The sequence below is a fragment of the Triturus cristatus genome, chromosome 11 (genome assembly GCF_964204655.1).
Source record: "Triturus cristatus chromosome 11, aTriCri1.1, whole genome shotgun sequence".
Taxonomy (NCBI): Eukaryota; Metazoa; Chordata; class Amphibia; order Caudata; family Salamandridae; genus Triturus; species Triturus cristatus.
Genome location: NC_140594.1, coordinates 323,885,009 through 323,909,202, shown reverse-complemented (window position 1 = coordinate 323,909,202; position 24,194 = coordinate 323,885,009). Strand labels below are relative to the sequence as shown.

General features: G+C 43.4%; 1 protein-coding gene across 1 annotated transcript in view; it reads left to right on the top strand.

Moving 5' to 3' along the window:
* SCARF2 (scavenger receptor class F member 2) overlaps positions 1–24,194 on the top strand; it is a 521,508-nt gene that overhangs the window by 371,815 nt on the left and 125,499 nt on the right. Inside the window, exon 8 of the mRNA XM_085636388.1 lies at positions 19,436–19,553. Within this exon, the coding sequence (XP_085492514.1) occupies positions 19,436–19,553 (118 nt within the window). The remainder of the gene's footprint in view (positions 1–19,435; positions 19,554–24,194) is intronic.

The window sequence follows — 24,194 nt, the reverse complement described above, 5'->3', positions numbered from 1 at the left end:
GCCAATTTACTTTTTTCTATTGACAAAGGCCTGGCAGCTTCCCCAACAATACGTGTTGCAAAGACCATGACAAAACAAAACAAAAAATTCACAAGCTGAATGACTGGTAGCCAAAATCAGACCTATTGAAATTGTCAATGCTCGTTGTTAATTAGTGCTCATGTTATACCACATTGTGTCTGTAACAGGTTCAGGGTGCACTAGATTGTGCTACATTGTATGGGAAGTCACTTAGAGAAAGAGTAAAATGTGTGAATTTGTGTGTATTGGTACAGTTGGTATCATTAGCATGTCATTCTGTGTTATGTTAATAGTTTTGTAAAGCCCAAAAGGTGTCCCGGTGTTGGGTGTATACCTTTATCAAAGTTGAGTTCTTTGATAAAGGCTACTAATATGCTGAAAATGCAGTTCTTTTAGGCTTTTTTAAAAACAAAGCAATTAGAGAGCAATTCTACTACAAGGGGCAGAACATTCCACTGTTCAGCAGCAACTATAGAGAATGAGAAGACATCTAAAGTCCTTTTGAGGTGCAAAACAGTAATAAGTGTTTCTGTGGATGAGATCAATGATTCTTTTAGTTATAGGGCTTTACTTTATCCTGAATAAAAACTGAATCTTGCTTATAGAAGGTCCAGCGAATTACACAAACGCTCTTGAACAAAATTGTTTTTTAACCAAAAGCTAGTACAGGTCGGGGACATCCTAGTCCTGCTACATAATCTTAGCTTGTTGTGAGCTTCCAAGTTTTGAGGTAACTTAGCTTATACTGTTGAAATGTAGGAGAACCGTGCAATAGGGAGTTGCAATAGTCCAGTTGTGAGGGTATGGTAGCCTGAAATACAAATCTTCTTAAGCAATACTTTAAGTAACTTTAAAAGGAAGAATCTAAAACATGATTTTCTTCTTATAACATGAGGTGTCAAACATTGTCTGTTATCAATTGTGAGGCCTAAATTCCTTCCTAGAGCTGTACAAGCTGAGTGAGTAGAGGGTTAGTTGCGAGGCCTTCACTCCGATGACAGACTGTCTTGTAGGTCTTCAAAAATCAGAATGTTAATCTTCGCATTGTTTAGCTATGGTGCATTATCAGCTATTCATAGGGTCACTGCTGATAGACCAGATTTAAAAGTTGAGTTAGTTGGGCATGTGTTATAATCCTGGGGAATCACCAGGCGAGGGTCATTGGCATATATCATGAATGTAAAGCCAAAGGGTTTGATTAGGCATGCAACAGGCTCCACATAAATGTTAAACAAGCATTTGCGATGCAATAGCAATATTTTAAGCTATTGGCATTGTAAAGAACAAAGCCTTTTATTTCTGTTTTAAAAAACAACACATAAATGAAAGGCATTGTCATTTGCAATGCCAATAGCTTATTCTCTTGCAAATGCGATACCTATTGCATTGAAAATGCTTGTAAAAGTGCCCCAAGCTGCGCTTTCACTTTAATGTTCGCCGTGCCCCTTTCTTTAGATGTGACTCATCTAAAGAAAGGTGTGCCGCCGCCATTAAAGTGAAAGCGCGGTAAGCATTTGTTTGTCAAGTTGGCTCTATTGGTAATAAAATTATAAAGTGGGTGCCATGCTGCAACCATCGCGCGGCACCCGGTGCCAAAGCGGGCACACTTACAGGAAAGCACTTTGTGCCTGCAATAGGGGAAAATCATTAAAGAAAATAGTGCTCACAGACTACAGATGAAACAGACCGTGTAATAACACAAGTTAAAAGTCCTGTCTGTATGTGAGGTTACATCTTGTGGTAAATATTCTTTTTTACCTTGACTGAATTTCATACGGAATCTAAAATAAAGTAAAATAGCTCAGAATAACAAGAGGCAGAATCCGTGGTATAAGAGATTTTCTGAATGGGCTTTATTCCAAAATGGCCGACTCGAGTGGCGGCCTTCAGGTTCCGTCACCACGAGGGTTCAGGAAGTGAAGTACAATACTTTATTGACAAGAAGTAACTTTTATAGGTCATACATTACAATGAAACGAATGCAAAAGGCGTAACAATTGATAAGAGAAATGACATAGTGGTACGTAATCGAAACTAGGCGTAATAAGGAGCAGAAAGAAACATGATTGGCTCTGATTATCATGCATAGGTGGATCTATAAGATAATACTTAACATAGATGCGTGCGCAGCAGCATGACGTGTGATTGACGTGCAACTAGGGGGTGAAGGGGACTTGACATTTAGCTCTACATGTGGAGACGAGAAGTCTGGGGGGTCAAGTCAACCTAATCCCAAATCATATCTAACATCCTATGTTTAGAGAACTATGTTATCCACAAGAAAAGACTCTCGGACAGGAATCTATTCTATACTGACTGCGTGTGCGTGTACAAGCGTCTAAGTGTCTATATGAGATGCGAGGGGCAGAAAACTTTCCATGGCAACAGGGCTATGAATTACTTGCAGGAGGACGGAAAGGCCGAGTCCTTTGCTTGTGAGCTAAAGGAAATGTTTACCTAAATCACTAGACAGGAATGCATCGGCTGAAGAGCAAAGTAGATAATTCGAAGGTGAAATACAGCTTCTTGGCAGGCAGGCAAAACTGGCCGAGGCAGGCACCGTTAGCTGCACAGGGAGTAGGACAAAGTTCATGGATACAGATGCGAGCTCAAGCTGAAGCTGTCAGAGACAGAGAGCAGGGAAGGCTTTGAGGACAGAATCGGGCCTACTTGCCTGAACTGTAAAAATGGAGTAACTTAGCCATATAAAGTCGGTGGCCTTTCATACTTAGGAATCGAATATCCAGCCCATTGATGGCGGATCTGACAGAGAACATGTTGACGGTGGACGCACATATGTTTGCGTTTTGGAAACTGGAACTGGAGGGAACATACATGTACTTGTGACATGCACATAGAACCGTTGGGGTCCAAGATAGGGGACATAACTGATCAGGAAAATCCACATTTCCACATTCCCTCCTTGTCCCCTACTTGCCCTTCAAGAGATATCAATCTTCATCATTCCATCGATTTGCTCATGGAGCATCATTTCTTCTTCCTTCTTCTTCCGGCATTCTGAACGAGAACCTTGATATGGAATGCATGATGTGGCACACAGACCACAAATCACTGGTCCACATTGTAGGCATAAACAACAACTGAAGAGCATAAGAAGGCCAATACCTAGGAAGGATAGAACTCTCCATCCCCAGGCTGATATCACACTCCAAAACCACCCGGACCACGTCCAAGTGCCTGGATTCTCGTGTATCTGGCTTACAATCTTATGAAGGCGTGTTATAGCTTTATATACAGATGGCGAATTTTCTGGTATGAATATGCAGCAGCTGGATCCGATGACCCTGCAAGCTCCGCCCCTATCGGCCAGGATGACGTCAAGGACAAGACGATTCTGGAGAACAACAATTCTCATCACTGATTGTTCCTCTGTCAGATTGCCTAGGGCGGCTATAGTCTCGTTTACTACAGCTTCAAGAGTCTTGGTTAGTCTGCGTATCAGCTTACTATTTGATATTGTACCTATATAGGGAAAGATACCTTTATTGAAATCTACATACTTGTCCCATGCCGTCTCAGTATAATCGACAACTGGGAGATCTCTTCGCTCTCTATTGTGTACTAAATGAACATTTCGATGATAATCAGGGGGAGCTAGGAAAACAGGTGGCAAAAGGAATGCTATGTAACAGGTACCATCCCAATCTAGAGGCAGACGCATATATGCCGTCTGACCACATATAAAGTAAGAATGGCGAGAAGCTCTAAATGAAGATTTACCTTGATCACTATATTCTACTATAGTAATGCATTGGCTATGGCCCATATGTATGGAACCAACTTTTCTTACACATAATTCACCCTTAACTGGAAATACTGACATAGTGGGCAGAATTAGTTCAACTTCGGATTTGACATTCAGAACCATAAGATTAGGTGTAAAATTACCTAATTTATACACTTCATTTTCTAGATCAGTTCCTGTTCTACTGGGGCGACCCTCCTTATTAGGATGACAGACTTTGAATAAAACTAGATTCAGATTTCCCCATATCCAATGTTGTTGATAAACGGCTGTGTCTGGGTCTATGGAATTTAGTAAACTAAACCATGCTCCACAGGAGCCATTGTGTGTGAACGGATGTGGAAAGAAAGGCAGAACTCCTTTGTTATTCTGATAGGGAGGGAGTCGGCCACACACCCAACAATTGGTGGCATTACTAGTCTGATGGGAATGATGTAACATACTAATGAAGGTGTTATTGCGCAGCGCAAGTCTATAAGATAATTCATGTGGCGGTAGGTCACTAAAAGAATGTTCAGCAGCAACATTATAAACATGTCTAGAAATAGGATGATATATGTGCAAAATCACACTCGTAATAATTATGAAAACACTCAATAAAAACAGAATTAATAATGTCCTCATACAGTAGCTACGCAGTGATTTACAATACGCCTGTCGTTTCAACATTTCTCCGGTATTTTCTCTACTCAGGTCCAAGGGATACATGTCAGAGACAATTCAACCGCTTCACCTTGGAGAGGACTTAAACAATCAAATTGCTCGACTGTTTGGGCCTAAGCTTTAATTTATAGCACTGAGAGTCATTCTGTTCAACAAAGGGAAGTTTTGAATCAGTCTGTGAGGGAGTGCAGGGCACAGTGTCCATATCCGAGGATAGTCCATGAAATTTCTTAATGTGGCTGGAATGTATCCATCCCTTGCGGCCCTCAACTTTCACGGCTGTTCTTGTGGTCAGCAGGACTAGCTTCGGTGCTTTCCACCTGGGCTCCAACTGGGTCTTCCGATCAAAATTTCTCACAAGCACCAGATCTCCCGGAGCAACGTCATGGGGTTTCACCTCAGTGTTGTCAGGAAAAGCTGCAGCTACCTGTGAACGACAAGATTGTAGTGCAGACATCAAGGAAGCCAAGTAATCTGTCAGCATATTACAATTAACATCAGTTATTTTACGTGGTATAGGCGTCCCCCACATATTTGGTGGCCTTCCGAAGATCACCTCATACGGGGATAGCCCTGTTCGAGAGTGTGCTACCATTCTTATGTAAAATAGTGCAACTGGTAATGCTACTATCCAGTCAACACCTTTCTCCTTACATATTTTAGACAATCTGATTTTCAAAATTTGATTATGTCGTTCCACGAGACCTGCTGCCTCGGGGTGTCGGACACAGTGGAATTTCCACTGATATCCCAACAAAAGTGAGACATGTTTCATTAATTCGGATGAGAAAGGCTGGCCGTTATCTGAATATACAACACGTGGTAAACCGTACCGTGGGAAGAATTCTTGAACTAACTGTTTGGCAGTAGTCGGGGCCGTGTAATCTGATACTGGGTACGCCTCAGTCCATCGGGAGAGAGCGCAGACAACTACCAGAACATATTTGAATCCTCGACATCGTTCCATCTGGATATAATCCATTTGGAGCACTTCAAAAGGATGATTAGGAGTCTGGAATCCACCCTGTTCTACGGGAACACTTTTTCCTGGGTTGAACTGACAACATATCATACAGGTACGGACTTTTTGTTTAGCTGCTGCTCGTAAATGTTTGTTGAACCAAATGTGTTGAATGCTATCTAGCATAGCTTTCTCTCCTAAATGCGCTGGGCTGTGAATTGTAGCTATAATGGCTTGGACCATGGAGTCAGGAAGAAACCATACAGATTTCTCCTTCGTCATCCATCCCTGATCTGTCTGGATCCCTCCTAGTTCAGTCCATTTCTTTAATTCTTCTGCAGTAGCATGTGTCTGTATATCAATTACGTCAAGTGCGGGATCCTTAATTGTCATACACTGTGTTGGTGTCTGAACTATTGGCTTTGTCATGTCTAATGTGCGATTCTGAGCAGTCTGTTTAGCTGTTCTGTCAGCTAAATCATTGCCTTGAGAAATGATATCAGTAACCTTCGTGTGTGCTTTACATTTCATAATCGATATAGCAGTGGGTAGATGTATTGCGTCTAACAAGGCATGAATGAGGGTTCCGTGCTGAATGTGGGCACCATGGGAGGTTAAATAACCTCTCTCTCGCCACAGCACGCCGAAGTCGTGTACAACTCCGAATGCATAACGTGAGTCAGTGTATACATTAACTTTCTTATTTGTGGCTTGAATACAGGCTTGTGTTAGAGCAATAAGTTCTGCTGCTTGGGCTGACAAAGTATCTATACAGTTTGTCTCAATAACTTCAGTGTCTGTTGTGACTGCATACGCGGCCACTAAATCTCCTGTACTTGTTCTCATGCACGATCCGTCTACATACAACGTCAGGTCTGGATCTAACAATGGAACGTCTGTCAAGTCTTGTCTAGGTTTCGTCTTTATTTCAATGATTTCAACACAATCATGAGCTAGTGGGTCTGTTCCAATTACAGGTAATAGCGTAGCAGGATTCAATGTATTACACCGTCGGATCTCTATGTGTGGCTGAAACAATGTCAGTTCATAACCGGTAAGTCTTGCTATGGTCAAGTGTTGTGTTTGTGTTCGGTTCACAAGAACTTCTACTGCATGTGGTACTTGTACTGTCAATGGATGTCCTAACACTATGGCATCGCTTTGTCTGATTGCTAAAGCTGTTGCCGCCACTGATTTCAGGCACGCGGGCAAAGCCTGAGCTACGGGATCTAATGTACTGGAAAAATAAGCACATGGCTTGCGTGATCCTGCTTGATCCTGAGTGAGTACTGACAAAGCAGTACCTTCGCGTTCTGTAACAAAGAGTGTAAAATGTTTGCTATAACATGGTGTTGCTAAAACAGGTGCTTGGCATAAAGCTTCCTTTAGGCTTTCAAAAGCTTGTGTATGTTCCTGAGTCCAAGGGAGAACAGTCGATGTGGCTGCCTCCTGTGTGGTTAACTGAATGAGTGGTTTTGCTAGAAATGCGTACTGAGGGATCCACTGCCTACAATATGAAGTGAGGCCTATGAAAGCCCGCACCTCCTTTTGTGTCTGGGGTATTGACATGTTAGCAATTAACTGGATGCGATCTGGTGTAAGCTGCCTTCCCTCCTTGGACAGCGAGTGACCAAGATAAATAACTCGCTGGACACAGAATTGCAGCTTAGAAGGAGACACCTTGTGCCCCTTGTCGGCTAGAAAATGTAAAACTGTCAGAGAAGCCTTTTCACATTCAGGTTCGCTTCTCGCGGTGATCAGCAGATCATCGACATATTGAAGCAGTGCAGTGTTGACTGGCATGTGGATACTGTCAAGTTCTCGTTTCAGTGCTTGGCTGTAGATGCTGGGGCTTTCTGTGAATCCTTGGGGAGCGCGTGAGAATTTAAAGCTGCGCCCATTTAAACTGAATCCGAACAAATATTGGCTTTCCGGATCTATTGGGACGCTGAAAAAGGCATTCTTGAGATCAATTACAGTAAAGAATGTTGCTTCGGAATCAATTGCTGTCAATAATGATGATATATCGGGGACCACAGGAAATTGTGGTACAATGCACTTGTTTAATTCACGCAAATCAATAACCAATCGGTATACTGGCGGAGCAGTAGGATCAGTTCGTTTAAGAATCGGAATTATCGGCGAATTACATACATTGGAGTCTGTTTCTACAACTACTCCTTGGACAATTAGCTCATCAATGATTTTCAGCAAAGCCCCTACAGCATCTTGCGGTAACTTGTATTGTCGCATTCGTGGTAATACCACTCCTGCCTTGAGTGTGACTCGGTATGGTGTAATGTTCATACAACCAACATCAGTAGGGCCTTGTGCCCATAGATGTGCTGGTAAAGTCTGTAGTCGGAGATCCATGTCTCTAGACACATAGTGACCTTTAAAATCACGTAAAAACAACCTTACTCCTTCCGGAGAACAACATATTATGGCTCCTAGGGCTTTCAGAGTTTTAATTCCTAACAGATTTTCTGGGCATGATTTAGTAAGCAATAAATCTGTAGTTCGTGTCAAAGGTCCTATCGTAAGTGGAAGAGGCTGTGATACTTCATTAACAATAGGTTTTCCTGAAAAACCAAGGGAAACATTTTGAGAGCCTGAGAGGGGTGCCCCTGGAACTTCACTACGTTTTATAGTTGTTCGACTTGCCCCTGTATCGAGTAAGAATTTTCTATCTTGACCTAATAATTCACTATGTACATAAGGTCCTTCTTGATCTACAGGAATCTCGATAAGCGGTAAGTCAACTTCCCTCTCTAGGCTGGTTCATGCGTAACGCTGATACTCAGGATATTCATACTGTGCAGTCTGATACATTTGTCGTGTTGTGGTTTGTGTGGCAGTAGCAGGCAACGGTGGTGCAGCTGGCACAAACTGTATTGGCTGTTGTGCGGCTGGCATGGCCTGGGGATGCGGCATAGCTCCTTGTTCATTCTGATCTTGTCTGAGTGGCCGTGATCTTTCTTGTGTTTTACCTATGGCGATATTATGTTTTAAAACTGGACAATCGTGTACGTAATGACCTGGCTTTTTGCAATAATTGCATGTTCCTTTTACCGGTCCTGTTGAATCGGACTGTGTCATACCCTTTTTATGTCCTTCAGCCGGTACTGTCTGAGACACTAGCATTTTCATTTTTGTATCTTTCATACGTCTTTGTTCGTGTTCTTGTTCATCTCTAATTCTATTGTGATGATACTGTAACATTTGTAGCATTTGTGACGGAGTGTTACTTTGCCAGGTACTCTCGAATTTCAATATTCTATTCTTTACTGGAGGTAATGCATTTTCTACTAATTTTGTCACAAATAAGTGTGGATACGACTCACTACTTGTTTTTATACCACTATTTATTCCAAAACATTTTTCAAATCGGGCATAATAGTCACTTGTGTCTTCATCATGCTTTTGTTTACAGGCCGTGATTGCACCCCAATCTTCCTTTTTCGTAGTTAATAAACGTGGCAGTACTTGTACTAGTAAACCTGGTAATGCTTTGACTTTATCCCCGAGCCCTGAACCTGCAGCTCGGGCCTTTTCTTCCGTTTCTAATGCTGTCCAATCTATCTTTTGGTCTCCCACTTCCCACTCTTTTTCTTTCAGTTTTTCATAAATGCCAGCAGGTAAGAGCACCTTTAATATCGTCATAATATCAGGATAGGTATACTCTCCCATCAGCAACATGTCCTTAATTTCTCGGTGGAAACCCGCTGGGTCTTTGTCATGACTTGGTACTACTTTCTTCATTTCTAACAATTCAATTTTTGATATGGGTGTGTATACAAATACACGGTGAAACTGATTGTCTTCGCCTTTTATTGGGTGCACTTCTCGTAAGGGATTTTGTCTATCCATACAATACGGCGTTCTTTCTCTGCGGGGCAGCGGGAAAGAATCCGGACTTACAAAAAGGACATACTGTTTACGTGACACTAATATTTCTTTAATTAACTTATTACTAGAACCTCTCCATCTGTTCGTGAGTAGTTCCGTTAATATATCAGGTAAAGGACCAGGGTCAGCATGTTGGCTCTTATATAATATAAGGAGTTGCTGAATCATATAGATTCCAGCTAAACGTTGTTCATCTGCACTAAGGTTAAAAAACGTGTGTGCTACGGTCTCATCACCGTATTTTTCAGGACTGTCAATCCAGTGAACGGCTGATCTGGCTAATTCTTGCTCATCCATGGAATCGAGGAGATGGTAACCCCTTCGTTCTCGTAGTAGTTTATCTGCGGCTTGGAACAAATGTTCAGGAGACTTTAAATTTATTACAGGCGTCGGATACGTTCTGCTATTATTTGGACATTCAGAGTGTATGGGATCAGAAAAGCATCTAGTATTATCACAGGATCTTCCTCTGCCCACATATGCTATGGTTTCTGACTGTCTTGCGGAATTCCCTGATTCGGATACTTCATCTTGCTCGAACTCGTCTGTTTCCAATCTTTCTTCGTGAATACGTTCTATTTCTCTACGGATTTTTCGGCACATGGCTATTATACAGTTTTTCTTATCGTGTCTCCCTTCTGATATATTCTGGCTCCATCTTGTAAGAATAAGCATTGTATTCGGGTCTACCCCCGGACGGTCTTGATTTCTGATCACACAGTTTATGAGGAAACGTAACAGTTCCCCCTGTATCTCTACTTTCTGGAATTCCATAGCTCTGTTAATACATTCTGGGTCTCGCCCTGTTTGGACAAAATGATATATTTTATCTAGATGCGTAATCATTCCTGGTAACCTCGCTAAATACTCTGCGGCTCGTCTGATACGTAATGATGCCAGGACCATTTCGTCCTCTTTACCGACCACCGGGTCATATCTACAATCTATAAGGAGTTCCTTAAGCGTACGTTCACTTACGAATTTGGGTGTACGTGAATGCGCTGACTCTTGAAAAACAAGTTTATTTATTCTAGGTGGTGTAAAGGTATTGCTAGCACCTCCCGTGGCCCCATCTGGGGTGTCGGGTGTGAATGGATTCGTTGAACGTGACACAGCAACTATAGGTGTCGATACCACTGTCGGATCGATTGCGGGGACAGATGCGGAAACAGATGTGCTTGCCGGAGCTCGTGTCGGGACTTGCTGTTGCACGGGGACAGATACCTGATCCTGACGTTGAACCCCTCCGCCAGACGATCTATGTGGTGCGGGGTTAGCATACTCGGGAGCTGCGTCATCTAGATATGAGGAAAGAAAAACATCTTCTGCGGTTCGGGGATGCCCTTTTGGATGTACCTTAATTGGAAATAATGGGGGTGGCAAGTCTTTTGGTATCTCTGGAGTAGCCTTAGGTAATCCTTCGGCTAGAAGAGGATACATACCGTTCATAAGAGCATTTCTTTGTCTATCTACTTGTTCTGATTTCACTCGGATACCTTCCTCAATTAATAGATTTTCTTGAACTTCCTTTGAACTCTCTTTACTCCTCTCTTCTTGTCTACGTGCTTTTTCTGTACGTCTATGAGATTCTTTACGCCATAACTCAACAGCGTCTTTCTGTGACTGTCTGACTTTTCTTTTCCATAACTCTTCCTCCACTTTCATGATGCACTCTGCATCCCAGGTTCCCGCTGCGGGCCACCTTTGACTTTCCGGCAATCCCTTGGTATAATCTACCCATAGATCAAGAAACAATATGGCATCTAAGCCATGCTTGTGATACATAAAATGCCCTGGAGTGTCCCTAGGAGGAATAGGAACTGCTTCTTCAAGCACCCCTTTTCTGGTAGTGATCTGTCTTAACTTCGAGAAGAGCGGCATCTTGACAACTGATCTGATACTTACTCTTGAATTCACTTAATACGACGAAAAAAAGAACACAATAATGAACAGTGAACAATGAACAATCATTCATACCACAATATGCAAGACATTTGAACACTTTAAACATTAAACATTAAACATTTTAAAAAAAATGACCGACAATGATGACAGTCTGCATAACTAATCACCAAGCTGAATTCTTGACAATAACTGAATACTTCGGAATACTTGATATACTGCTAAACAGTACATATACACTGCTAAACAGTGCAGACCGGATTTGTGTACCCAAATCCGTCTTGACCGGCACAACCTATGTGCTGTCAACACGCCTCCCCGGCGACGGTACTCACCGAGTAGCTCCTTGAAACGGAAGGCCTCAGAGAATGGACGGGACTCGATGACTGCGGACAGCGGACCCTCTGGACATCGGGATTTCGAAAACCTGGTGGGCCTCTGTATACCTCGGATCTTGCTCTCTCAGCTAGGCTCTGGTCGGGATACTTCGCACTTCTCACCGCCTCGTCTGGGTTGATCGCAGCCTCAGTCGCCCCCGTTTGACCGGAGGGAGCTTACAGGAAATCCTGCTGGTACGCGTTTATGGTCCGTCCAGCTGTGGCAGGAGACCGGGCCTGCAACGCACCGCCGGCGCGTGAGATGAGAAAGTGTCCCTGTTCGGGCGCCATTATGTGGTAAATATTCTTTTTTACCTTGACTGAATTTCATACGGAATCTAAAATAAAGTAAAATAGCTCAGAATAACAAGAGGCAGAATCCGTGGTATAAGAGATTTTCTGAATGGGCTTTATTCCAAAATGGCCGACTCGAGTGGCGGCCTTCAGGTTCCGTCACCACGAGGGTTCAGGAAGTGAAGTACAATACTTTATTGACAAGAAGTAACTTTTATAGGTCATACATTACAATGAAACGAATGCAAAAGGCGTAACAATTGATAAGAGAAATGACATAGTGGTACGTAATCGAAACTAGGCGTAATAAGGAGCAGAAAGAAACATGATTGGCTCTGATTATCATGCATAGGTGGATCTATAAGATAATACTTAACATAGATGCGTGCGCAGCAGCATGACGTGTGATTGACGTGCAACTAGGGGGTGAAGGGGACTTGACATTTAGCTCTACATGTGGAGACGAGAAGTCTGGGGGGTCAAGTCAACCTAATCCCAAATCATATCTAACATCCTATGTTTAGAGAACTATGTTATCCACAAGAAAAGACTCTCGGACAGGAATCTATTCTATACTGACTGCGTGTGCGTGTACAAGCGTCTAAGTGTCTATATGAGATGCGAGGGGCAGAAAACTTTCCATGGCAACAGGGCTATGAATTACTTGCAGGAGGACGGAAAGGCCGAGTCCTTTGCTTGTGAGCTAAAGGAAATGTTTACCTAAATCACTAGACAGGAATGCATCGGCTGAAGAGCAAAGTAGATAATTCGAAGGTGAAATACAGCTTCTTGGCAGGCAGGCAAAACTGGCCGAGGCAGGCACCGTTAGCTGCACAGGGAGTAGGACAAAGTTCATGGATACAGATGCGAGCTCAAGCTGAAGCTGTCAGAGACAGAGAGCAGGGAAGGCTTTGAGGACAGAATCGGGCCTACTTGCCTGAACTGTAAAAATGGAGTAACTTAGCCATATAAAGTCGGTGGCCTTTCATACTTAGGAATCGAATATCCAGCCCATTGATGGCGGATCTGACAGAGAACATGTTGACGGTGGACGCACATATGTTTGCGTTTTGGAAACTGGAACTGGAGGGAACATACATGTACTTGTGACATGCACATAGAACCGTTGGGGTCCAAGATAGGGGACATAACTGATCAGGAAAATCCACATTTCCATTAGGTGGGATTACTAAGTCTATTCATGAATCAAAAGCAACCCTTTAGAAATGACAGTAACAGGTGCCAATTGAAAAGATGGACAGAAAATGGGTCAGAGCTTCAAGTCCATACCTGAATACAGCATGCCTTGCAGAGCAGCGCATGCTCATGCGCTGCCCAGGGTCGACCTAAAAAGGTCAGGATGAGCAAAGAGCTGTGTGGCACACCTTGTTTTACTGTTTTAAAAATAGAAAAGAAAGAATTCAGTTTTACCACCTGACTGCTATCTTGGGCATACAACTTGGGACATTACTTGGTCATGCAACAAATCCCAATATCGTGCAATCTCGCATCCAAAATGTCATGTGAGATAGTATCAAAGTCGTGATAGAGATCAAGAAAAATCTGAGTTGTTCTCCTGCCCTATTCCAGCATCCAGATGATGGCATCCACAGTAGGTAACAACGCAGTTTCCAAGCAATGCAGGTCTCTGGAACCTGATTGTGTAATATCTAGTGCTGATTGTCAAGAAAAATGAACATTTGTCTAATAATACTTTGTACCAGGATCTTGAAAGTAATCGGAAGTTCAGAAATTAGAAAGTAATTGCTAGAAATGTTTTGTTGGATCTGCTGTTTGCTTTTATAGAACCGGGGTGACTTCTGCTTATTTACTGTACAACTGCTAAAGATATTGAAGCATTGCACCATAATGTGAACATATCATTTAAACAGAGTTTGCCAGATCTAAAACTGAATCTGGACATGCTTCCACAAAATATCCTGATTTATTTGAACAGAACCAGGACATGGCAATGTTCGGGATAAGAAGCGTACAATGAAAGAGAACAAGGGCAGTATAGCATTAATGTCTTTAGTGACCAGATTGTGTTAATCTTATGTTCAAAGAAATCAGCAAAAGAAAAGACTCACATTGCATCAACTCACTTAGGCATTTCTTGGGCAAAAATAGGAGCCATGGCGTTGAATTTTTGACAACAGTTTTCTTGAGCTTTCCTAATCAATTATTTGTGTTTAGGGGATGTTATTGGTTAAGTGTAACTGTGTTCAATATCTTATGGAGCTCTCTTTAAGTGTGTTCAAGGTTTTTCAATTTAGCTTGGCTTGTTTGAGTTGGGGGCTTGTAGGAAATATCCCTTTTTGCAAGGTTGCCCCAAACATTTTGCCTTCCTCCTCCTCTTTTTCTGACCTTGTTTTTGTTGGCTGCAGGAATCTGATCACTTTACCACTGCTAACCAGTGCTAAAGTACTGTGCTATTGCTAAACATGTGTACAAATGGTGTATATCTGATTGACATATTTGATTTACTATGTTAGTACCTTGTAAATTGGTATTCAGTATACCCAGGGCCTATATATAAAATACTACCAGTGGGCCTGCAGCACTGATTGTGCCACCCACATAAGTAGCCTTTCAAACCTGTCTCAGGCCTGCCATTGCAGGTTCTGTGTGCACAGTTTACTGCCACTTCAACGTGGCATTTCAAACTACTTGCCAAGCCTTAAACTCCCCTTTTATTACATATCAGCAACCCCTAATGTAGGCCCTAAGTGACCCTAAGGGCAGGATGCGATGCATGTAAAAGGTAGAACATATACATACGTGTGCCACATGCCCTGGCAGTGACAAACAGCCAAATAAATTCATCACTACCGTGAGGCCTGCTCCTCTCATAGGTTATCATTGGTGATTTCTTAAAATACTTTTACGCTGCAATTCCTGATTGCAGAGGAGTAGCTGCTTGATATTTAATATCTTTGGATTTGTAATGACAAATCATCTTTACTGGTAAAGTTGGAGTTGGCAGTACTATTTTAGGAGTGGCACTTTTAGAAAGTAGGCATTTCTCTGCTCTTAGCTCTTTGTGTGCCTTATAGCCTTTCTCCAATCACATCTGGGATTGGTTGACAGCTACACTTTGTTCATTCCCTCTAGACAGTCACAAACACAGAACACTGAGCTGTATCTGCATACATCTGCATTCTAATGGGTCTTCCTGGTCAGAGGATAAGGGAAGGAGCTGACAGTTACACTTCAATAGGCAGTGTCCTGCTCTCACATAAAGGACTGATCAGCCCCCAGGGTAGCTAAACAAACAGAACTGCGCACTTTAAAGGCTTTTCTTTTAAGTCACTTCCACTTCAAAGGCATTTTAGGATATAAGTACTGGGGCTCTGACCCCTTCTAATGAGACAGTTTTGGCCCGTTAACCAGACATCGTTGGTTCTACATTTTGCACATTGTGGAATTAATTGTTGTGCTACCATTAGGGGCTGCCTCTTAGCTAACTGCTTTGCTGTGTTAGCCTACTGTTTGCTGTGTGCTGTGCTTCAGGATGGACTGCCACTCTGCTACTTGCCTCATGTTGCTGGCACGCTGCCTACTACCTAGTGCTGTGCTGTGTACCTTTAAGTGCTCTCCCAGGGCTTTTTGGCTTGCGCCCTGTTCACAAGATCTCAGACTCCCGACTACAAGCACAGAATGTGCCTGAAACCATGTTAAATCACGCCTTTGCTCAACAACTCCAAAGTGTGTTCAGCGCTCTTACATTTAACCATATCACTTGTGCAGTCTTCAGAGCAGTGTGTGCATATCTGCCAGATGGCAGCATGACAAAGAGGAGTCCGGCGTCAGAATCTGAAGCGGTACTACCAATTGCCACTTGCCTCTGTCGACTTGTTGCTGGGCGACCAAGTGCACCATCTCCATTCTCCGCTGAAAGAACATCACTTTCATTGTAAGCAAAGTGCCTGAGGTGCAGCGCTCCTCGCAGGAGTGTTGTTGGAGGCTCTGCCCGGCGTGTGTGCCCCAGCCCCCCCTTCACCTCTGCGCGGTGCCACAGCGCGTCTCACCGGACAGTGGCCAAGTTAATTCGCCAAGGCATGGGGTCGAAGGGACCGTGCGTCCTGTGTTAACTGCCATTTTCTCCCCATTTGAAGCCGTAAAGGGACGCGTTGAGTCCCATTTTCAAAACCTAGTGTGGTGCAGTAACAGCTCTAAAAGGAGCTCAGCTGATTCCAGCACTATTCTTGTGTTTATGCCCTGACAGGTAATTTTTAAAAGGGCCTATCTTCTGATTGCCTCACCCGATTTTTATCTTTGTGGGCTTGTTTTGTGAAGGATAACAAGAGTTTTCCTTTGTCAAAGTGTGGTGAAAGGGACAGTACTTGGATGATTTATGTCATTTTTGCTTTTGCTCTACTTCCATCAGTTTAACCAGTACTATTGATAACTGCGATAGCTTACAAAATATACACACTATTCATGTCACTTTGGTTCTGATGTGTTTATAATACAAAGTGATTTTTATACATCTTATGTGGAGTCTTTTTGTCTTATATTCATTGTGTTACTGTGTGTTGCACAAGTACTTTACACATTGCCTCTTTTGATAAGCATGTCTGCTCTGCACCAGGCTACCAGATGGTGAGCACAGGTTATCTAAGTTGTATATCTCGCTTATCCTGACTAGAGCAGTGGGTTGTACCTGGCTTAGGTGTATACTGTAGCCAACCAGAAATCCAATTTCTAACACGGCTATACCAACAGGCAATTTCACAAGTGCATTGAGTAGTGAACTGGGAGCAAAAATATCTAGCTTAATATCAATTCAGAAGAACTAATTTTAAACACATGGCATCATGGTTATTTGCTAAAGTAAGTGGCATTCATGGGGTCTTATTGCGAGTAAAGTAGGCCTAAGACTGCTGTACTCGTGGTGGCGGTCCAACCACCACTGCGGGTCCGCCCACCGGACCACTTCCTCTACCGTGATCCAGGATCCCATGGCGGTGGCACAGTGGTAAGGGGCAGGAATATGCTGGCACTGCTGTTGTAGCACCGCCGAGCATATTTGGAGTTGCCTTTCATGACAGTGAACCCACCATGAAATGGGTGGGGAAGATGCAGGTAAGGGGACCCTAGCAAGGCCCACTGCCGCTTCTGGGCCTGGGGATACTTGAGGGAGGGGTAGGGGCACATATCACATATCATGCCCCCCTGAAATTTCACCCCTGTTCCTGCATGGTGTGGCAAGCACGACATGGTGCATACAACTTTGTGCAGGAACATGCTGCAGGTGTTGCCACAGTGGTGGTCTGCTGTTAAAGCTCTCCTATGAGCCTAACACAGCTGTCATGAGAGTGGCGCAGCACTACTCACCCGCCCTGGATTCAACTCAGAATCTGGTGGGAGGGAGCACCACGGTCTTGGCGGTCCTCCTGCCAGCGCAGCAGTGGTGGTGTTGCAAGAGGACTACCAAACTCGAAATAAGGCAGTAAGACTTTTAAACCCTGATTGGCAAATACACTAATTATTCAGGGATTTACATTAATAGCGGTCTGAAACAATCCATCTTTTTATAATAGCCTTGACTAGTAATCCAAGGAAGGAGACATGAATTCAGGCATCCAATATTTGTTCACAAAGAAAAGATTGGTTTGAAATTAGGACTGTCTTGTGTGTGGGAAATTCTCCCCAATATAGTTAGGGCTAGAGGTGCAAACGTGTTACTGGGCTGCATTGATTTTCACTGTCCTGAAATCAATATATATAAATATTTATGGATTGTGAAAATTTAAAAAATAATATAATTACAAATAACAGTGGAATAAGTGTATTAGATATTTCATAGGAAATAAGTGAAATGTAGAATATAGATATGGGGTGACATTTCAGAGGGGACGGTCTGCCCCAGATAAGTTATGCTGGATGGCTACAAATGTGTGGGCTGGCATTGGTGGAGTGTGCAGCCTGTCAATAGTATCCAGAAACCACTTTTTACAGCTTTGGCTGGCAGCTGGAGTATTCAGTGTGAGGGTTTCATGGTTGATCCAAAAAAGTGCCTTGTAAGCATACCTTCCACGAGGGCCGGACTGGCCATAGCGGGCACCGGGTGTGGGCAGGAGGGGTGGGGGCCGGTTTTGTTACTTGGGGCTGGTTTTGCAGCAGTGCTGCAATATCGGCTCCCTGTAACAAAAGCGGCAGCAGAAGCAGTGCTGCTTCTCACTAGCACAAACATCCCTATTTGCGCCTCCAAACCACCCCCGAGGCCGGTCCCACAGAATTGCCAGGGCTCTCTAATGTTCCCAGTCCAGCCCTGCCTTCCTCTCCAGGCACCAGCGTGATGTTGCCATGAGCTTCCCGTCAAATATTTTTTAACTTATAGGAGCCATATACTTTGTGTAGCTTCCAGGATTTGAAACAAAATACCATAAGGCTTTAGAACTTGCACACCCCTACTGCCTATTTAAAAAATGCTCAAATGAAGCACATGAATTCATTTTTGTTTTGGTGGGGTTGATAGGCAGCAAAAACCTGATATTTCTTTTTAAGTTACTTTTTTTCATTCTAAGCCATATGTTTTAGGTAGTTGCTACACACTTTGAAGCTGCTGTGGATTGTTGACTCAGTAACTGCTAAATTTGAGGTTGCAGTGGTCATTTAGGGCAGTTTGCAAGGCTGAATTGATCAGCTGAGGTGATAGCATAGTTTGAAGCTTCACTCTGCATTTAAGAATGTTTTGTAGGCATATTGAGCTAAACATGGGGATGGGGTACCAGTCATTTGAGGATAAGTATGGAAACAATTAGGTTGTACCATATGTTTGCTGATTGAGTTCGGAGGCTTGAGGCTGTGCATTGACATTTGAAGCAAAGCAGGCGAGATTAAGCATTCGCAGATAAAAATTGTGATACAAAACTGAGTATTTAAGGGATTATTGAGCACAATTGGGGTATACTGTTACCTCTGTGTTGAGGGTGATTGGGCAAATCAGGTTATGTCTGGGCAGTTGTCGGGGTGTCCAGGCGTTTTGAACCTTGCTTTGGCATTGAGGATGTACTTGAACATATGGTGGCTGAGTCTGGCATATGGTAGTTGTCCCCTGGCATAGCATGGCAGTATCCAACTTGGGGCCTGATAATAAGTTGAGTGACACAGTTTTCCCAGTGGGTCGAAAGGGTGGGGGCGGTTTTTGAGTGGTGGAGGTCGTTTTTGTTAGTGGGGGGAAGGTTTTGCAGCCCCATGTAATAAAAGCAGCAACAGTTCTTCTCACTACCCCTCCCCCCAAGGAAAGAGCGAATGTTGGGCAGAATTATAGACAGTAATTTTGACTTTTCATAGTTATTACCCAGAGATTCCTGCAGGTGCATAGCAAAAGGTTGAGCAAAGTTCGCTGCTTTCAATACAGCACAAGACTAAGTAGACGTGAGGTCTTCTGTGCAGTACTGGTTAGTTTTGCATCCCTACGTTAACGTTTTTAATCTCTAAAAATGAGTGTTTGAATAACATATTGAAAACACAGTATGTGATTATTAAGTTTTCATTTGTTATCGTAACAGAGTGTTCTGTATATTCTTTCAGAAGCCAATCAACGTATGGGAGTGATTGGAGCTGGGGCCTTGGTGGCCTTTCTGCTAATACTGCTGCTATCCCTTTTGTTTTGCTGCTGTGTATGCCGCAAGAAGGAAGACCTCTTGGAGTAAGTGCGCAATTTTGTTGTTGTGGGAAGTCAAGGGTCGTGTGTTTTTTTTGTTATTGCTCTTTTTTTCATTAACCAACAAACTGAGTACATGATGCATGCATGCAGAGATCAAACAGAATATATAGTACCGAATATCTTGTCAAGGCCATCCACTCTCTTTGCAGCCTTATGTCTATCCTTGGATGGCTTGGCACCCCCCCTACTCTCATCTGCCACCTGCACACATTTTGGTCACGTCCCGTATTCTACGGCTGCTGGCATGGCATCCAGAGCAGAGCGTTGCCTACAAAACTATCTCCACAAAAACTACGTCCTCATCTCCTCCCACACACCACAGTCTCCGCTTCCCAGCTCACAGGTTGACATAGCCGACGTAGATCTCTAAGGGTGCACGCACACTACTCACTTTGTCGACGGTGGCCCGCAGCCAACTAAAGGTGCTTAGTTCACTGCTTAGCTTTCTATGTCCACATCCAACTTGTTTATCGTGGCCCTTGTCTTGTTGCCCTTGTGGTCCTTTAACCCAGTAGGAAAATCTCCACGTCCTGCTCCCTTCACCGTGATTTTATATTGGACTTTGCCTCTAACACTAACAGATATCTTTCCCAGGCGGTCCCCATTGCAAACCCTCACCCCCTCTTGCCCAGTGCCACTAGAACGTCTGCTTCTGCGGTTGCCCGTCTTGTCATGTCTTTAATCCAGGTGTTAATGCTTGCAGGAATCATACTTCTGAGTTGTTTTTCCCATGCAGATTTAGCCAGGAAAACCTAGTTGAGACCTATGGTAAAATGCCCATGAAACATGGTGATCAGTGCACACATCTGGTTATTCTCATTTCCAGGACTAAAATCTCACAATGTTGATTTGATGCCACGCCCAGGAATTACTACCGTCACTAATATTGGCTGTCTACATTTCACCATGAAGACAGTACTGTTTTAAAGAAACATTTACATTTAGGATCATCTGCCCCATAAGAAGGACAGTCTGCTGTCCTTTTACCTGAATTTTTCAGGTGTGTTATTTTTCATGGCAAGTGATGAGATGGTTGAAACAACCCTCCAATCTCCTACTTCTAGTACTTTTCAACATAATATTCACATGCAAAATTATTTACTACTGAAAGTGGACTATGAAACTGCTAATACGAATGCATAAAGTCAATTTTGGGGAATGCCTAAATATAGGTCTGGCTATCTGTCACATGTTTCCTTGAGCACATACCCTACTTGTGAAGTCCACTAACAATGGCTGACATATGTTAGTTGGATTTATTGTACGTGCACATGCATTGCCCAGAAGACAATGTGGCAACAATACAAGGTGATGATAGGACGGTCCTGCAGGCTACATTCCAGACAATACATTTCTTCTTAGTGTGCTATTCTGGTCGGTGTTGCTTTTGCTCCAACAGAAAAAGTCCAACCCAGACTGCAAGGCCAGGTCCCCTCCAGATGGGAATGCAAGCATACCCAGGCCAGTGGTTGTTCAGCATGATTCACCACCAGCCAAGTGATGCACAAACACACAAAAGGTGATGCTAGGAATGCTTGCAATACGTCTAACCACTGGTAATCACTTGGGGTAGCATTGTAATCCATCATTTATTCCCACACCATGCCACCCCAGTTTGAACCCAGACACATGCAAAACAGTGTTGATAATGCTCCAATAAGAATAGTCTGCTTCCACCTGCTATGTGTTTGCTGTAACGTCCTAAGAAGCCGCTGTTACGCCCAGACATTGGTCCTGTGTAGGCCTGGGCTAAATTTCCGTTCCGCTCGCGGAAATTGCGATAATTTGACATTTTCGCAAACTCTGCGGAATTTGCGAAAGTGACTTTCGCAAATTATCGCGCAAATTTTTAAAATCTCCGCAAAAATATCGCGAAGATGCAGAAGTCTTTTTCCCACCCGTTCGCGGTATTTTCAGCGTGGTCGCGGCTCGCCAACTTACCCATGCGGTTGCTCGCGGGCGCGGCCATCTTGTTTTCACTCTTCTCGTGGTGCATGATCGCGAGAAGAAAGACGTGATCGCGCGACCAATGACATTACTGTGGGCGCGAACTGTCGCGAGACAGCGCAAATGGTTACCAACAATCCAACATCTCGTGGAGAACGCGACCGAATCGTGAAAACTTGTCGGCGAACGCGGGGATTCAGGTAAGGCGATCGCGCGCGCGCAAGAATGTATTATTTTACAGCGCGAGCAAGAAACAAATTATCGCTAAGCTGCGGAATGCGGAAATTTTGACATTTTCGCGCTCTCCGCGGAACGCGAAAATTTCAAATTATCGCAATTTCCACGAACGGAACGGAAATTTAGCCCAGGCCTAGTCCTGTGCTCATCTTGCCACTGAAGCCAAGCTACAACCAACTGAAGAGCCCCATCTATCAGAAACCAGTCGTGGGTTGCTTGTGTTCTGGTTCAGGTAGGACCTGGCCTGGCAGTTTGGGTTGAACTGTTCCTATTGGAGCAGGCTCAAGACAGATTTTCGTATGGCTATGTCCAAACTGATGTGGCATCGTGGGCAAAAGAATGTTGGGGTGGAATGCTACCGAGCTATTATCAGTGGATGAACTTGTGGCACAGCATACCTCCCATCACCTTTTGTCTGTATGATAAATTCTGAAGTAGTAGAACATTTCAATGTTAAAAAGTTTCATAGGGCTGTTTTGACATATAGTTGCCAACTACCAGAAGCAGTCAGGATGAGCAATCATTATATCATTTGTATTCTATTGCACATTCTGTAGAGCACTCTGAAAACCAGATTAAACTTTAAAGTTGTCTTTTTCACACAACGTCACCCCCTCTCTCCCCAGTTTTGCCCAGATACCTCCAAAATAATCTCCATACAACAGGACCAGAAAAATACATCAGAGACAAATACAGAATCTTACTATAAGTCACTAAAACCTAACATTAAAAAACTGCCTACCAGGGCCTGCATTATATATAGGGTGCACCATCCTTGTTTGCACCACAGCGCACCTTTCAAAGGATGCGCCTGGTGCGGACCAGGATGGTGTGCCATATTAGGATGAATGCATGGCCCCAGGGTAACCACGAACTCGCACAGCCCTGGGATCAGGGCATTCATTGAAATGCGGAGTGGCTGTTTACAAGTGGCTCCATTTGTAGGCAGCAATCCACCTGCACTTTTAAGAGGGGTCAGAGATCCCACTGCAGGTGGGTGCATTGACTGACTGCAACCTCCTGCACCGGGATGTCTGGGAGAGGTCCATGGCACTCCCTTTCAAACCTTAAGAGGCGTGTCTTACGGAGGCGCACTGACAATGTGTCATTTGTTTGGCATGTTTGCTTCTGCGCCCACTTCCATAATACGGCATGGGTGCCGCGTCAATGTGAGTCCCTCATTTCCATTGAGCCATGCCCCCATGCAAATGAGGGAACACGCTCTAAAGATAGCGCTGGAGCTGCATGTGCCCCATCAGCATTACAGACAGGGATGCACAGCGCCTGCCACCCCTTCTGTAATACCATAGTGCCCCAGGGGCACAAACAGCAGCAACATATGTCCTGTTGTGCTCACGGGGCACTGTGTGTAATACAGACCCATGTCTTTTCATGCCTAAATGCTAAAATGTCAACTCAATACCTTGTAGATCTCAGTTCAAATTAGGTTATCTTCAGAAAAAGACTAAAACCGTGCCTTCTTAATCTATACCTTAAACCTGAAGAAAGATTTTTATTGTCCATCTTATCATAAACTGCTACATTTTGCTGTTACTTCACTTTATTTTAAACTTTAGGCTATTTGTGAAGTGATGCTCAGCCCGTGCGGCTAGGTGTATGCTGAATAATACATGTATTAAATGATCACAAAGGTTATCTACCCTCTATTTTACACGTATCATTGAGCATTTAAGGGTGTGGGCTTGGTTGCATCTCTAAGCTGAGTTTAAAAGGGTAGAGATGTAGATAATAAATATCCTGGGTGTGGAATATCGCAGGTGATTGTTTTCATACTTTATACAAAATCTTCAATAACTGAAGACTTGAATGTAACTCATGTTAGTTAACACACCATTCTCTATTTGTACATGAAACATACCACTCCACAAAATTCTTAACATGTCATAGTGCTCAAATGCAGGGCCAGTTTCGCATTGTGCCCCAAGGATTCATAAATTTGTCAAGTGTGTATAACTGGATATTATCCAAGGTTTGGCTTAGAGCCTAATCTTGTGGATTCCCCTTGCCATCTTTGATGATGTGGAATCCAAGCCAGTCTGTCGGGATGTCTACTGTATACATCCACCCTTCCAGAAAATAATAAGCCTGGTCGATGCTTGAAGTCTATTCCTCACTGCAACAAATCTAGCTATTAAGATAGAATGATTGACATTGTCAAACACTGCTGGCAAATCCCATAGGATACCATCCAGAGTTTGTACCAGGAGCACAATTTTCTGATAGGAGCCTAAAAGTATTTTCCATGTTCGTCTATTTATGCCGGTTGGTAAAGCGGTAGACCGCTTTGAAAGACTTTTTTTTTTTCATAAACTTTTTTATTGTAAAGTTTAGGGCATAGTATAATCGCACGACAGACATATTGTTCATCATACATTGGCACAAGCTCCGTTAACACTGCATATATCAATAATACTCGTG